The following is a 16559-nucleotide window of genomic DNA, read 5'->3' as shown; positions in this document are numbered from 1 at the left end:
CACAAATAGGTGTGGTCTTTTTTAACAGGAGACAGCATAATAACAGTGAGTTGCCCTGAGCTTAAAGTCAGCATCATTGTGGTTGGATAAACCACAGCATCAAAGGCAGAGAGTCGGAGATACTGTGGTCTGCAGCTCCCTCCCCGCACTGGAAGGGTACCCACCTCATGCCCTCCGCACCCCCGCCGCTACACTGATGCTCACTCAGCATGCACCCAGTGCACACAGCAAATATCAAAGCGTATGTTTTGCTTTTTCTTCCAAATAAGTTAAATTCACCTTTCTTATTCCTTTTGAAATGGGCAGTATGGACTGTTTGACTCATAAACCCACAGACATATACTCAGCATCTCATTCTTTCGCCTGTGTGGATGCTTGTGGCGCTTGGTAGCTTCATAGGTTTCCCTACAACAGCCTTGTAATTTGGACAGATGCCAGGTTGTGGTATGTGACAGGCATTCTGGAAATAGAGGCTTTTCTGCATCGTTGTCACGGGCACTGGAAACCACAAGCGTGTGCACTCTGGGACTTTGGGCTTCCCAGATGGAGCCGTGGCTTAGACGGGATGGTAGGGTCGGAAGGAGGGATGCAGCAAGAAGCCAGCCAGCCTTCTGTGTCTGCTTAATAAATGGGCCTTGGGCAAGTCCTGGCTCACATTCAAGCCTCAAATGTTGAAAAAAAAAAAAAAAGTAGTAGGACAGGGCTGAAGAGATGGCTTAGTGGTAAGGCGATGGCCTGCGAAGCCTAAGCACCCATGTTGGATTCCCCAGATCCCATGTAAACCCTCTCCCTCACTCTCATAAAACAAACAGGCCAGTATGTTGGGCTTGCCTCAGAACAAATAGTAGGCAAGAAAAAATATTAGGAAAGTGGGTCTTGCAGCAGATTATTGATTCTCCATTGTCTACATGCATATCACTGTGACCTGGATAGCTGATTGAAACAGGCTGCAGGTCAAGAGGCTTGCTTGAGAGAAATTACATGGCATTTATCCCAAGTACCTCAAAGATTCTTTTTGTTTTGTCAGACTTTGTATTATGCCCTCACTACGGTGTTGCCCAGTGAACCTTGTAGCTGGCTACACGTGGCAAATACAAAACCATCACATGCTTTTATTTTGGATATCCTCTTGGAGCTGAAAACCTATAATTTTTTAAAAGATTTTATTTTTATTTATTTATTACAGTCAGAGGGAGAGAATGAGAGAGAGAGAGAGAATGGGTGTGCCAGGGCTTCTAGCCACTGCAAACGAACTCCAGACGCATGCGCCACTATGTGCATCTGGCTTACGTGGGACCTGAATTATTATTGAACCTGGGTCCTTAGGCTTTGCAGGCATCCACCTTAACTGCTAAGCCTTCTCTCCAGCCCAGATAACCTGTAATCTTAATAAAAGTTTCTTAAACATCCATAATACATAACCATGCACTAGACCATCTTGTAAACCTCCTAAGAATTAAAGGCCCACGCCACAGTCTGGTTCCATGATTATGTGCAGTCACGTGCTGCACCATGTTGTTTCAGTCAATGGCAGACTCTACGTACCCATGTTCCCACAGGACCTCCTCTGCTTGGAGGCTGTGGCCATCTTATCCTGTATGAGCACACCCTGATGCCCTCCCTGTTATCTGTTATCAAGGTGTCAGTTCTCAGGAATCATCCCCATTGTTCGGTGACATATGACTGGATTTTCTTACTAAGACACCTAAACTCATTTCTGAGGCCCTGAAGACCTCCATATTGCCCAGATGAAAAATGGAAACGGTCACCTTGCGGATATGAGCCTGCAGTCCTTTGACTCCATACATTCTAAAGACAAACCACATTTTCAAAGAGCGGAATCTCCGGCCCAGCGGGATCTGCCAGTGCTGAAACAAAACACAGCAGTGAGAAGCATCTTGAGAGCCAGGTTCCTTTTCAACTCACAGTCAGCCTGCTTCTTCTGAGTTCCCTATGAACACCCATCACCCACCCTGGACAGCAAAGGCTCCAGTGTGTGAGTGCGATGCCAGCAGCAAGCTTCCTTTCTTCCACAAAGGATGAAGACAGACAGGGTTTGTTAGCTTAGAAGTCACCCGTATTTACTGCTTTTGCTGAACGGATGTCTGCTGGGTAAGTGTCCACCCAGTGGGGCGCATCCATCCCACACAGGGAAGGAGGTGCTGAAACTATTTTATAGAGCATTACTGGTTGGTTTCTTGTCCTGAGGAAAGAGAGCTATCTCTCTGCTAGGTATGGGGTGGTACTTAATAGTAAGGAAGGACACCCCAAGTTCACATGGCTAACCTTCAGGGTTAGCCTGAATCAATCATGTCTCCTTGGTGGAAGGTACAATGACCACTTTTATATACATTGCTCCTTCCCTCCCTTACGTGGGGTAAGAACCAAAACTCTTCAATAGATAAACAAAATGTTAGACAGTACCAAACCTCATATACATATATATGTGTACATGTATATATATATATATATGTATACGTATAATTTTCATAGTATATTATACATATATGCCTATGGTGAAGTTTAATTTATAATAGGCACAGTAATTAGTTATTGACAGCAATAACTAATATTAAAATAGAATCCTTACAGTAATACATTGTAATAGTCATAAAAGTTATTTAAAACATATGAACTGCTATTTCTGGAATTTTCCATGTAATACTTTGAGCCTGCAGTTGACGTGGGTAACTGAAACCGCAGCACTGAGCTGTGGATAAGGAAGAACAACTGCCATGAGTGTTGAGTGAGGGCAGGGCAGCCTCTGATCTGCAGGAGAAGCGGCCCTTGGAGCTGAAGCTTCTCAAGTTGCAAAGAGAAACACAGGCTGAATATCTCAACTCAGAGGCATTTAACAAGGGCCCTGATTTCATTACAGGCTCTGGGTTGGGCATATCCACACCTCATGGGTTTTGGGTTTTTTGTTTGTTTGTTTGTTTGTTTGTTTTGGTTTTTTTGGAGGTAGGGTCTCACTCTAGCCCAGGCTGACTAGGTATTCACTATGTAGTCTCAGAGTGGCCTCGAACTCACAGTGATCCACCTACCTCCACCTCTGAAGCACTGGGATTAAAGGCGTGCTCCACCACACCCGGCTACACCTCATGTTTTATTACCCTAACAGTGCTGTATAACAGGGTCTCTCACTTCCTCTCTAGCTTCTATTTTTCTATCAAACCTCCCCTTGCTCCTTGTAGTTCCCAATTCCTTCCCAGAGTCAAACTAAGATATCTTGGGGTTTTCTTAATCCAGAAAACGCTGATGCCAATTAACTATGAGACAGAAGCAAAGCCAGGAGAGGCATGGTGGAGACGGTCGTCCCTGCCTCCAAACCTGGGCTCATCTCCGACCCTGAGCCCTTCCACCCCACGCCCACAGCAATAAGACAGAGAGAAGCGCCACCGGGTCTTAGGAGAGCGACCCTTGCAAGAGTCCGAGCGCGAATCTCCGGCGGCGCATGCAGCCGGCGCAGAGCCTCCTAACCTGGGGCCTCTGCTTGGCGGACTGAACAAAGCTGCCAGATGCCTGATACAACCCACCGCTGTGTCAGCCAGGACACGGTTAGAAGGAGTCCTCCACGGGCTCCCGCTCACGAGGGAGAGGGACAACAGCATCCATAGCACAGCGGGTCCTAAAAGACCTGGAACTCAGTGAGGTGACTGTTCACTTACCCTGTAGTCGGTGATAAGCCCTGGAGAAAAGAGAAAGACAGAGAACAGAGACCATTACACACAGGCAGATGTCTTATGTCACAAATGATGTCTCCTAAGGCAGACACAAAACTGCCAGGGGCTTGCTGTGGCTGTGACTTCTTTGTGGTGCACTGCAAGGTAAAAGATTCCAGAGGGGTCCCCCGAGAGCAGGGGTGCCCAGCGCACATTGAAGACACTGAATTATTAATGGGACCCTATTAGTTTTGCTTTCTGCACTTGCACAAGCATGAAAACCTGCGATTTCTTTCTGTGCCCAACAGTGTTAGCATTCAGAGGGTGTAAGTCATTCATCATTCATTCATTCATGCATGTGAAGGCGAATTTGTGATACAAAGAATGATTCAAATAATGAGCACAGAGTGCAGCGTGGTGGAGTTTTCATCTCTGTGCTCCTGGGTCTAGGTCTGGTACCTGCCACAGCGTGGCAGCTCCATGGATATCTACAGAGTCAAGCTCCTCACCCTGAACTCAGTGCCTCCACACTGTTCATGAGAGTATGGCTCTGCATTCTTTTCTCCACTGGTATCTTGATGGAAAGGATTTCGGAGGCATGGACTCTCTCTCTCCCTGGTTGGATGTGGCATTGCTGGGGGACAGGCCAGACCATCAGTCTTTGACTCCATCTTATAAGTAACCCTGAGAAATACCCCATGGTCACGTAGCCTCCTCCACTCCCATCTGGCACTTTCTCCCCCCCACTCTCTTTTTTCATTTTGCTTGTTTTTGAGGTAGGATTTCACTGTAGTCCAGGCTGACCTGAAATTCATTATGGAGTCTCCGAGTGGCCTCGAACTCATGGTGATCCTCCTACCTCTGCCTCCTGAGTGCTGATTAAAGGCATGCGCACCACACCCAGCTGCACTTTCTCTCTTATACTTGGGAGTCTCTGTTAGTAATGGAGCTCTTAAATCTAACTGCAGAAACAGTGGTTCACAAAGGTTTGAGGGGTCCACTGTCACAGGCACTCAAAGAAAGCGTGTTAATAGCACATGGCTGACATCAGTGTTATGAATGGTGACACCTCCCCCCCACCACCACCCCTTTGAGCTTATACAGCTACATCATTTGATATGGGACCACTAGCCAGCTGTGACTATTTACATTAAATTGACTGAAATTAAAGCAAACAGAAAACGCAGTTCTTTAGGCAGACGAGGCATGTGTACTCATTTGCCACGTCTGGGTTAACGATTACCATTTGGACAGCACAGAACTTTGGAACATTTCCTCAGCAGCAGAAAGTTCTGGGATGCTTCAACTGGACACCAAAGAGAAAGATTTGGGTACAGTTGCTTCAAGAGCCAAACATTAGTGAAAGTGAGACAGTTTAGGGGTAACAGGGCCCCAAAAACAAAAGTGAGGAATTTCCTTGAGCCTGTAAGAGAGGCTCTGGGCTCTTCTTTTTCTTATTAATAATCTTTATTAGTTAGTTTTGTACTCAGCAAATACAGTCAGTTTGGTACAATTATTAGGCTCATCCGTGACCTACCCCCTCCCCTTATCCCCTCTTTGTTGAAGTGTATGGGTCATGCATTGTGAAGTTAGTCTGGGCTCTTCTTAACCTTCTCTCTTTTCCCCTAAAACCTCTCCAGAGGAAGTGCATAAGTGTCTTTGGTCTTATCTCCTCATTTCTTAGAAAAGAAAAGCATGTAGAGGGTCCTGGAGAACCTTGTAACACCCAGGTTCATGGCATCAGTACTGACGGGCTGGCTCAGCCCCATCCAGCAGGCTTCCTTACAGGACTCCACTGTGGGTCTCTAGGCAAGATTCCTAATTTCTGTATTCTTTCCTTCTCTTAACCTCTAGCTCTAAAATATCTATGATAGAAATATTTCTAAACATTATCCTCTGGTCTTTGGGTTTCATCATCAAAATTCATAAAACAAGAACACCGTAGGCCATGGGTTCAATGGAAGCTTTGTGTGACCATGAGTGTCTGGTATCCTAGCTCCAGAGTGCTGCCCACCTAAGAGCTGAGAAAGGCTCAACACTCTCAAAGACATTCCAAACATCCATACCAAAAGGTAGATCTGCTTCTACATGAGCCTGATTCATTACATATAAGTGAAAATCTGGCTCAACTCTGAACTGCTTGTATAATCACTTCCTGTTCACATGAAAGATGGTAACTCCTCTAAACCAGCATGTTCCTTATGCCCACGGACAGATGCACACTTGTGAACAATTTAATATTCCTGATATGCCTACTAATTCTTTAAAGTGTCTTAAATTGTCATGATTAAGCCACCTGTAAATAGCATATAGATAAAGCAATAAGAGCAGATAATGCCTAAAAAGAGACTGGTGAGAGGTATGATACGTTGGCAAGGTTTGCATTTAGTAGATATTTGACGCTCCTGCTTTAGCCTGGACTCTTTCCACTTTGCACAGGTAGATCTTCACTAATAAAGCCTACTTAATGGGAGTGACCACTTTTCCTCTCACCAACATACGGAAGCATTTTGTTATGAAAGTCTTCAAAAACCTCCATAGGCTTAGGTTGCAGGTCACTGAGAAATGCTGGAGCTGAGCTGGAAACCTCCTCCCTGTTTCTAGTTGTCAGAAAGCTGTAAAGAAGGCTGGGAGATGGCTTAATGGTTTAGGAGCATGTCTGTGAAGCCAAAGGACTCACGTTGGACTCTCCAGGTCCCATGTAAGCCAGACACACAATGACGCAAGAGCACAAGGTGGCGCATGCACACAAGGGGGCGCACACGTCTGGAGCTTGATTTCAGGGGCTGCAGGCCCTGGTGTACCAATTCTCTCTTTCTCTCTCTCACATATGTGCATTACAAAAGGCAGTCTGTTGGGCTTGCCTCAAAAAAAAAAAAAAAAAAAAAAAGCAAGAATGAGCTATGCAGTATGCAGCCTTTTGGGAGTGAGAAGTCATCAATGGTATTAAAGAGTAGTGGACCCTGCAAGCCTTCAGATTGGCCAACTAGGCCAAATGTGACACCTGGAGAAACAGTGGCATGTTTGTAATGGGGAAACCAATTGCTCCCTGGCCTGGAGGCCTGCTCCGTGGGAGGGAATACATGCTTGGTACTGAAAATCTAGTCAAAAGCCTATGACTGGGGAGGTCATGAGCCCTAAGGGAGTAATACCTGCAGTTATTTGGCTAAATGGATAGATTATTCCCACCAAACTTCCCTCTAAGCACTTTTAATGTTTATATCAATATCATAATGCTACTTTCACTTTTGGTTATAGAAGTTTTTCTTTTCAGACTGGCTGTGACCACTACAGTGACTCAAAAGTCACCATAGCGCTGAGAAATGCCAGTGGAGTGTTCAGCACTAAAACATCTCTATCATACCCCTCGAGGCTCAGGGACCATTGCGGAATAAGTGGCAGAAAGCACAGAAGAGTCAGAGGAAGGGTAGGGCCACTTACGATACAATCTTCCAGACACCAAATGACTTTACAGTGCCTGCCTGACACTACCTACACAGGACTTTTATCACAGGCGGAAAAGATGATGACATAAATAGAGAAGAAAGACTAATTGGAAAGAAGGCATTCAATGGTGGGTGGATTTGAGAGGGGCTGAATAGGGGTACAGGTGGGAATTTTCGTTGTTTATTGTCTATGTCTATGGAAGCTGTCAATAAAAACTTAAAAAAAAAAAAAGAGAGAGACAAAAATTTCTTCATAGAGGCCCAAACTGATGGGGCTACTTGATGAAGTACTTGAGCCTCCAGAATCATGAGCTAAATAGACCTTTCCCTCTACAGGTAAACTGCCACTGTAGGGATGCCAAGCTGACCTACACAATCACCATGGCTCAAGTACCTTATTGTGACTGCTTTTGAAAGACCCGGAAACCAGACTGGCGCCATGACAGGCTTCAGTAAGGCTCTGCCCCAGCTAGGCCTAAGTTTCAAATTCACGCTTAGGCGGAGTACCTGAGTCAGCCCCTAGACATGTCCAGGCATGCCCAAGACTTGTCCCTCCTGCCTCTCTGCCCAGCCAATCAAAAGAATACAAGCACAGTTACTGTTTAAACCAACCAATCATATAACCTCCCCCTACTTCTTTGTTCAAATCCCTATAAAAACCCTGCCCTCCCGCCGCTCAGGGCTTTTGCATGGATCGATTGCACTGGTGAAGTCGAGAGTCTGAGCTTAAGCCCGAAATAAAGCTCTTTGCCTTTGCATGTGTGTTTGGTTCTCCTTGGTGGTCACTGGGGGCACCGAGAACTGGATCGCTCAGCAGCATCTAGCTAAATTGGAGTTCACCATAGCAGCGGCAGGTTCGCCTCTCTGCTTTGGACAGTAGCCTGTGTTTACCCCCACACCACTCACAGCTGGTTCATTGTCTTCCTCACCAGTCTGTGCAGGTACTGAGCCCTCTTCACTGTTGCAAACGGCTCTGGACACAGGCTGCAGGTCCTCCACAGAATGCAGGTGTGTGCGGCAGTGCCAGGGCCCCACCATGGCTTCGTTCGTTTCTCTTTGTTCTTTTTCTCTACCCAACATTCTTCCTTTACTTTCCCCCCTTACCTCATGGTACTGGGAAGACGTGTGCAAATTCTATATAAAAAAGTGTTAACGCAGCCATGACTGTGGAGGCGTTTTCTTTCTTACAAGCCAGGCCTGTACGTCCGCTGAAGACTTCAGGCTGCCCCTACCCCTGCACACCTCGGCTCTGGGGGCTTCTTGAGTGACAGTGACACAGGTTAGGGGTAACAGGACCCCCAAAAGTAAATTAAACATGGCTAAAGAGTAGAAAGGTCCTTGAATCCTGTCAGGGAAGATCTGGTTTCTTATCTCCTTCCCCCTGGAGCATCCACTCTGCCAGAGGCTGGTAAGGTAAGGTGGGGAGGGAAACTGAGAATCTGTTTTTTACTTATCTTTCTTTCCTAGAAGAGAAAATTAAGGGATGAGATCACTCCCTTTCCTGGAAACCTGGCCCTGCCTAAATATGTGAGATGGAGACCAGTCTGACCAACTCAGCTTCCATCTAGTAAACTCCCATAAAAGACCCCAATTAGGGTCTCCAAGTAGGATTTCCCATTTCCAGGCTACATTCCTCCTCTTAAGCTCTGTAAACTTTATAATAAAATCTTTCTAAATTTTACGCTCTTTGGTCTGTCATTCACCAAATTTGTAAGAGGAGAACCCAGAGATCACTATTCAGTAGAGCTCTGTGTGACTGAGTGTTCAGCACCCTACTCCTAAGTTGCCAAGTTATTGACCACCCAAGAGCTTGCTGAAAGACCCATTGCTCTCACAAACACTCCTCATTCCCATATCATTAGGGAACCTTCCCCCAATAAGCCCAAGACCTCCCAAGTGCAGCCATCTTATACGAGGAGCTGTGAGGGCAAGTCCGGGAAGCACAGCGCAGGGGGCAGGGCATTTCCAACACAGCCCTTGCGAGGCAGCGCCCCAGACAGACCCCCAGCAGGAGCTTCCACTCACCGGAGTCCTGGTGGTTGTGCTGCAGGTACAAAGGGTCCAGCTTAAAGGCTCCGGTCAGGTCAGTTCTATTTTTCACCCTAGTTTGTGAGAACAAATAATAGAACTTGAGGGACTTTGACTGTGTGACCCCATAGACTCAGGAGCTCCATTCACATGGAGCTTGCAGCTTCAGCCACTAGTAGGCATTCTTCTTCCAAGGGGGGGGGGGCGGGGGAGGTGGACCTGAATTCCAGCTCAGAGGTGTGAGAAGAGCTTTAAGCTCTGGCAGGGTCCTTGCTTTCTGCATTGTGTTTTGTGCTTTGTGCTGGCTGCTGGTAGGGTCTCTATCTGCTGGATTTGTGAATCGGAGCCAATTTCTCCTGCCACTGATGGAACTGACCCTGGATCTGTAAGCTTCAAATAAATTACTTCCTCCCATAAAGCTGTGCCTGGTTGGATGTTCACCCCAGCATGGTGGAGCTGACCACTGCAGGGCTCATGCTGTGTTCTCTTTCTCCCTGCTTGGCTCTGCTCAGGCCCCTGCTTTCTGCATCCCCATCCTGAGCTCAATCCAGCTCAGAGGGTCTCTCAAGAGCTCCAAACACTGGGGGTCCCTGGTTCCTGGCACACAGCTCACAGCTACTAAAATCCCTAAATCTCTAGTAGTCGTGATAGCATCCTTTGTATATTTATGAGGTGACTGCTGGCTGGGGCTCCTAGTGTGATTATCTTGTAAGTCAGTATTCTAAACATCGACATGCGTGACCCTCCTTTTGGCCAAAAGATTAATGAAACAATAGACCCTGAGGAATTGGAATTTCCCCAGGTGTCTTATCTTGGCAGAAGGCACAGGTTAAACCCTAGTGCCAGCCAGAGGAGGAGCTTGTCTCCCAGGAAGAGATTTCACATGGTTCTGACAACCTTGCAGGAGATACTACAGACAATGATGGGTAAATAAGTTGAATCATACCTTGCCCATGACTGTTTAGCATACCTCTTGCCCTCTTTTTAAACCTAAATCTCCACAGAGTAAGTTCCAGGTCAGTCTGGCCTAGAGTGAAATGCTTCTTAACACACACACACTCGGGGCTAGGAAGATGTCACAGTGGTTAAAGTTGCTTGCTTGCAAAGCCTGCTGCCCTGAGTTCAGTTCCCCAGCACCCATACAAAGCTGCTCATGGGCCAGACATCTGTAGCAGCAAAAGATCCTGTCTCTCAAAGACGGTGGAACACAGACAACTCTGACCTCCACACATGCCCCCCCACACTCACACACAAAATAAATAAAAATGGAAGTAACTATTAAACCTAAACCTCATATCAGGACCTCAAAGATAGATTTGGGGTGTCACTAACCTCTATCTACTTGCTCCTCTTCCCAATGTAGCCATATCGAATAAATCTCCTTTCTCTGCTTTTCACTATCACCTGCTTCTTTAATTGTCATATTAAGGACAACCTGCTAGGTGTTGTAATTTTCAGTCTCAGCCCCAAATCTCCAAGGAATGAAAATGGGTTGGAGTTTGAACTGGTCAGTAATAAATCACGTAAATATGGGGAACTCCATTAAGAACTGTTCGAGGACTCCTAAAGGCTCAGGAGCTTCTGGATTGCTTAGCTGCCCAGAGCTGTAACAGGGGCTCTAAAAAAGAATTAAGATTTCCCTAGGAAATTGCCTGCTGTGGTGCAAGTGACCCGCAGCTGCAGCACCAGAGGTTGCTCTGTTAACTCAGCAAAGTGAAGCACACAGTTCTCCCAGTGCATCTGCAGTCTGACTTTCTGGCTTTTATTTCATCCTTTTTATAAATTTATAAATATGGCTATGGACAAAGGAGAAAGAAAATAAATATTTTTCCCTCCCCAATTCTGGTCCAAACTGCAAGTAAGCCCCCCTTTTTTTTTTTACTGGCTACTATCTTCATTTGCCAGTGTGTGATTAGTTTTTTGTTTTCCCCTGTAAAGTGACTAGCAACAGAGCTGACTTCCTGGTTCCAGTGCTGGGTACCCTGAGAGGGCCTGAAAGACCCTCAGGTGGGCTTCTGTCCCTTCCTGGCCCCAACCGTGGCCCTGCACATCTCTCCACCGGCTGTTTACCCCTTGTAATAAACCTGCCAAAGTAGGTCAAATAAAAGTAAATAAAAAGTGCTGCGAGTTGTTCCACTAAAATTATCCAACGTGGAAGATGGACGTGTGGGCACCCCTGATTTTCTACCTACATCGACCAGAAGTACAGGTAGAAAGGAAAGGCTGGAGCCTGGTGCCAGCTAGAGGAGGAGCGTGCCTTCCAGGGCTGGGGCTGGGGTCGCAAATGCAGGCCTGGACGCGCTGCGCTGGGACACCGCCCCGGTGGGTGGCGAGTGTCATCTGGAAAGGGCACAGCGGGAGAACGGGCGTCAGAGGAACGGGCTCCACTTGCTGCTTTCTGTGGCATGCGGACGGGCTCAGGGGCGTGCGCTGGCCAAGCACACAGGCCGCCTGTCCAGTGCCACCTACTGACCAGGAGGCCCTTGAGGGGACGCCCATCCCGGCTTCCCCTGGGCTGAGATCTGAAGGCCCACAAAGCTTGTTTAGTGGCAAGTAATACATGCCCTAAGAGCCAGCTCGAGCAGAACTATCAGCCTGACAGCTTGAAAACCAACAATGCCAGTCTCTGAGACAATCCGGGGAGCAGGTATGGCAACGAGGCTTATAGCAAAGGGACGGGAGAAAGAGGATAGATTCCTCTATAAAGGAAAAGCAAGCTTTTTTTTTTTTTTTAGGGTTAAAAGACAGACCAGTTCAGCGAGCGACAGAAAGCTGTCTAGTAGCTACTCTCTCTTGCGTGGGGAAGGATTTTTATGAGAAGCAACTTTGGGCCTCTGAAGTATGGAGAGTTCTGAGTTGGACCGTAAGGAGAGGGACAAAGCGACAGGGGCCCGAATACCTATCCCAGTCACGGACACTCCCTCGGACCAAGCAGGCCGGACGTCCATCCCACTGACTCCAGTGACCTTTAAGCTTGCTTTTGTTTGGCTTTAATTAAAATAAATACATTTTTAAAGTCATATGGATCTTAAATAAGCCACATTTTCCTTGTGGGGTCCTCCCCCCTGTTTCTTTGTCTCCTCCGCCCATGAAGATGGCTTTTCCCTACCTACTTGAGTCTGGCTTCCGCGTCAACACGCCAGGCTGGGCGAGGGAAGAGAATACAACACTGCTTCTTGGCCTGGGCTCTCTTCTGCTTGCCTGTGCTTTATCGTTTGGGGTAACTTCACTTTGATTACATGCATGATTTTCCTCTGGTCTACCACACACTTATTCCCCTTACACCCCAGAACTGGCACGCGGGTGCTCGCTAACGCCAAGCCTGCTACCTGTGTGCTTTCTTTAAACTCGGGGTACCCATGAGTGTGACTCTCTTTCTTACTCATTTCTCCTCTGAGTTTCTTGGTCTCTGCTTTGGCTTTTTTCCCTTTTATTCTTCCTTGTGCTTCACCATTTGCCCTCAACTGCCTTCCATGGGGAAGCACGTGACAGATGCCGAGTGTGGTCCGTCTAAGTCTGCCTACATATGTACCTAAGTTCTATCTTCCACAAGCCTTCAGCTCTACTTTTATTTCTCCTTGAAAACCTCAGCTTCTCTTACACAGGCTTTATAAACTCCTCTCTGTAGGCTTGTGGCTCTACTCCAGTCTTTCCCTAAGAAATCAACGTTTCTTAAAAGGAACCTTATAAACTATGCAGTGTTTCCACAGAAGAGCGTGTGTCCTACTTCCCACGTATTTATGTCTCTGCTGCAGCCTTCTTTCCTAGATCCCAATCTCCCTTAAAATAAACACAATTTGTGATTTCTCCCTAAATAAACTTAGTAATTCATAATCTGTTCTTCTTTAGTCCATCCTTATCAATTCTTTGATAAAGGTAGGACAGAACCCAAACTTGGGATTCATAAATTTGGAGGACCCCCTGAAGCCCCAAAATCCTGCACCAGTACCATATGGGCTGCAGCAAGAGAGTTGTCACTAACAGCTCTGTTCAGCTACGAAACCTGCAAGCTATAGTAGTAATGTGCCATGCACGATGTGCGTATGGATGCAATAGTGACACTAACATTATGGATACAGCTAACTGCCTTTTTATTGGATTTAAGTTCCACTCTATAGGAGGGAGCTAACATCCAGTGCTCTGATACTGTGAGCCAGAGCAAAAGTCCCTGGCTGGGGAGGTCATAGGCCCCAGTGGAGAAGCATTTGCTATTCTTTTGTTAAACCAATATGATAAGCCTGCCAAATTGCCTTCCAAATATTTGTGTTTGTAATCCATAGATTATTACTGCTGTCATTCTTGGTTGTCATGGAGGGAAATGTCTTCTTTTGCAATGGTAGGCATTCCACAGACTCGTAATTGGTCAAGCTCCTGAGACTGAATGACTACTGCAATAGCATAACGACCCAACACTCAGCCACAGAGGGAAGAAGATGGTCCAATATTCCTATAATCCCTTCTGGAATAGAGGAGATAAAGAATACAAGGAGAGGCTGAAGAGATGGCTTAGTGGTTAAGGCACTTGCCTGCAAAGCCCAAGGATCCAGTTTGAATCAACCTATGTAGGGAAGGTGCACATGGTAGTGCATTTGTCTGGAGTTCATTTGCAAGGGCTACAGGTCTGGCACACCCATTCCCTTTCTCTCTCTTGCTCTCTGCCTCTCTCACTCTCATTCTCATGAATAAATGAATTTAAAAACTTATTTTAAAAAGAATGTGATGAGCCAGAGAAAGGGGTAGAGTGTTGGGTAGCTATTTCCTCCAAATGGAGACATTTTCTCCTGGGGTGGGGAGGATCATTAAGACTCAGGAAGAAAATAAATAACAGCTAAGGAGGCACCTGAAATTTATAAGATTTATAAGGCCCTTCCTCAGGATTATATAAACTATAACAATTGCTGAGGAAAAGAGAGTCTCTCATTGGCTGACTTGCCAGCAGGTCAGGTAGGGAGTTTCAGGGATGCAGCTTTCAGGAGCTATCATCCATCCTAGGGTGGGCTTTTCAGCCATGACAGTTCCCTTGGGTTACCCCCACTCCTGTAAGTAACCCCTCACCTATAATCCCATAAGTCATCCCAACCAATTCACGATTCCCTAAGGTAGACTTGGGTGGACCTATTTCTTTCATCTGTCATCTGTACCCTATCTGCAGTGCATAAGTATCTATGAATGTCTCCCCAGGAAAGAAAACACATCACACAACAGATGCTGTCACCCTTAATCTGGCAAGGGAGCCCTGATGGCTCTCTGATCATGCTCTCTACACCGTGTCTCCTCAGCGTCTTCTCAGTGGACCAGACATCCAGCACAGTCAGATGACACTCCTGCCAAAATTAAACCTTGGTAGAAGAGACTTTAATCCACTGCATACACAGTGTAAGCTGTGCCTGCTCCTCTCGCGATCAACCTGGTGCACATGATCAGAGCTCACAGGAAGTGCCCGTGCCAGCTGCAGCTCCGGCTCAGCCTGACTAGCTTTGCAAACACCAACCAAAACCAGGAAGCTCCCACGTACTTTTAAAATATTATCGGAAGTTTGAGTGAAATGATTGTAACAACAACAACAACAAAAAAAAACGAATTGGGTTGGTCATGGAGTAAAGACTAGAAATTGGCCTACCTTGAGATAAGCCAGTGAAATGGCAAACTGATTATTTGGTAAATCGGAGAAGTTGACATAACCTGGATTTTGTGAGAGTTGTATTCCTTGCCTACTTAAGTGAAAAGCCATTTAATTATAGACTGAGCAATTTTGTAGAGTAAGCTTACTAAAAATTTTGAAAACTTTGTAATCTTGCTGTCTTTGTAATCGTTCTATAGAAAACTCATGCAAAATCCCTTGGGTCCTGTGATTGATTAATCAACTTCTCACTCTAACAATTTCAGAGGAACAAGTTTTTACTGCCCCAAATCACTCTCAGACATCATTATTTTTAAAAACTTACTTATTTGCACAACAGAGAGGGAGAGGGAATGGGAAAACGAGAGAGTGAGTGAGCATGCGTGGACCAAGGCCTCTTGCCACTGCAAACAAATTTCAGATGCATATGCCCGTGTATCTGGCTTTTCATGGGTACTGGCAAGCAAACCTGGGCCATCAGGCTTTGCAAGCAAGCGCCTTTAACCAGTGAGATGTCCACAGCCCCATCATCTTATTATGTAGCATATTAATTTTTTAGTTACTGTTCTTACTCAACTATAGCCAAAGTGATTATTGCACTGTTTTCATTATTGAGAATTTCCACGGAAATTTTAGGATATTGTCAGGTTTTGTGTTCAAGATAGTGGTATCAAGACATACTGTTTCTTGATTCTAATACTTCCTTGTATCAGGCGGCGGGGGGTGGTGGGAGGCAGAAGGGGGAGGATAGAAAGGGAGAGAGATAGAGAAAGGGAAAGATAGACAGCGCATGCCAAGGAAAAAGTAAGAGCACCAAAGAGAGGTGTGGCCAGGGGGGGTGAGGAGGGAGAAAGAGAGTTTAAGGGTCATGGGAAGCAAGGAAGGAAACTGCCCTGTGGTGGAGGTGCCCTGGGTGACATGCTGAGGCCAGGACCGCGGTGGCATTTCCCTTATTCCAGCCCAGAGGTAACCCCAAGCACCGTACCAGGAAGTGGCTCTGGAACCCCAGGCCTAGTCTGAGCATGGTCAGGTGGGCAGAAGGAGAGATGTTCGAGACTCTTACAGACAGAGGGTTATTTATTGATTCTGAGCAAATACTTTTAAGAAGTTAGATTGCTTAAGCTCAGCACTAGTCTTAGACTGATGATGAATCTGAAACTGAAAACACTGAAGTAATTGAATTAAATATAAATAGCGAAATTTCCTTAGATTAGTTTGTCATTAAGTAGTAGATTGCCTGTCTTTGTCCTCTCTTTCTCATGCCCATGTGTTGCGGGAGTATGCTCTTCATCAAAGCTTGTTGCCAGGGTTGAATTTTAGCAAGAATCCTACCATGGCTCCAGAACAGAGGCAAGTGGTGGGTTGAGACCCTGCTCTCGCCTGGGTCTTGCTGACCTTCTGGCAGGAGGGCCACCATCCCCATCCACCCAATGGGTAACCCAGTGGGTATGGGAAGCCGCATCAGAACCACGGGAAACTTACCACATGGCAGAGCAGTCAAAATTCACCAAAAGCCACTTGTGGGGATTAAAGTTAAATGAATCTGCAAACTACCAGGGAAAAAGCACAATAAAAAGAGAAGTTTAGTTACAGATATTTAGGTATAAAACAAGATCCCAGTAAGCGTAAAAGCTTATATTCCTAATAAAAAGCATGTTCTAGTTTACATAGTCTAATATAACTTAAGATTTTCCATAACGTATTTCAAAGAGCTAGAATATTCAATTTATAAGTACTATGTCTAGAAATTGTAGATTAAGCCCATAAATACTTTATGCCCACTGTTCCTTCAGCTTCCCAAAC

At 46.0% G+C, this 16559-nt stretch overlaps 1 protein-coding gene across 2 annotated transcripts in view; it reads right to left on the bottom strand.

The window, feature by feature from the left end:
- Ddc (dopa decarboxylase) overlaps positions 1 to 16559 on the bottom strand; it is a 98353-nt gene that overhangs the window by 9335 nt on the left and 72459 nt on the right. For both annotated transcript variants that reach the window (XM_004652934.3, XM_045135471.1), the window contains exons 9-12: positions 16239 to 16306; positions 9134 to 9210; positions 3669 to 3688; positions 1770 to 1868 (exon numbers count right to left, since the gene is read on the bottom strand). In XM_004652934.3, the coding sequence (XP_004652991.1) occupies positions 1770 to 1868; positions 3669 to 3688; positions 9134 to 9210; positions 16239 to 16306 (264 nt within the window). The remainder of the gene's footprint in view (positions 1 to 1769; positions 1869 to 3668; positions 3689 to 9133; positions 9211 to 16238; positions 16307 to 16559) is intronic.

The sequence above is a fragment of the Jaculus jaculus genome, chromosome 16 (assembly GCF_020740685.1).
Source record: "Jaculus jaculus isolate mJacJac1 chromosome 16, mJacJac1.mat.Y.cur, whole genome shotgun sequence".
Taxonomy (NCBI): domain Eukaryota; kingdom Metazoa; phylum Chordata; class Mammalia; order Rodentia; family Dipodidae; genus Jaculus; species Jaculus jaculus.
Note: the sequence above shows the minus strand (reverse complement) of the source record. Positions and strands in the feature narration are given on the sequence as shown.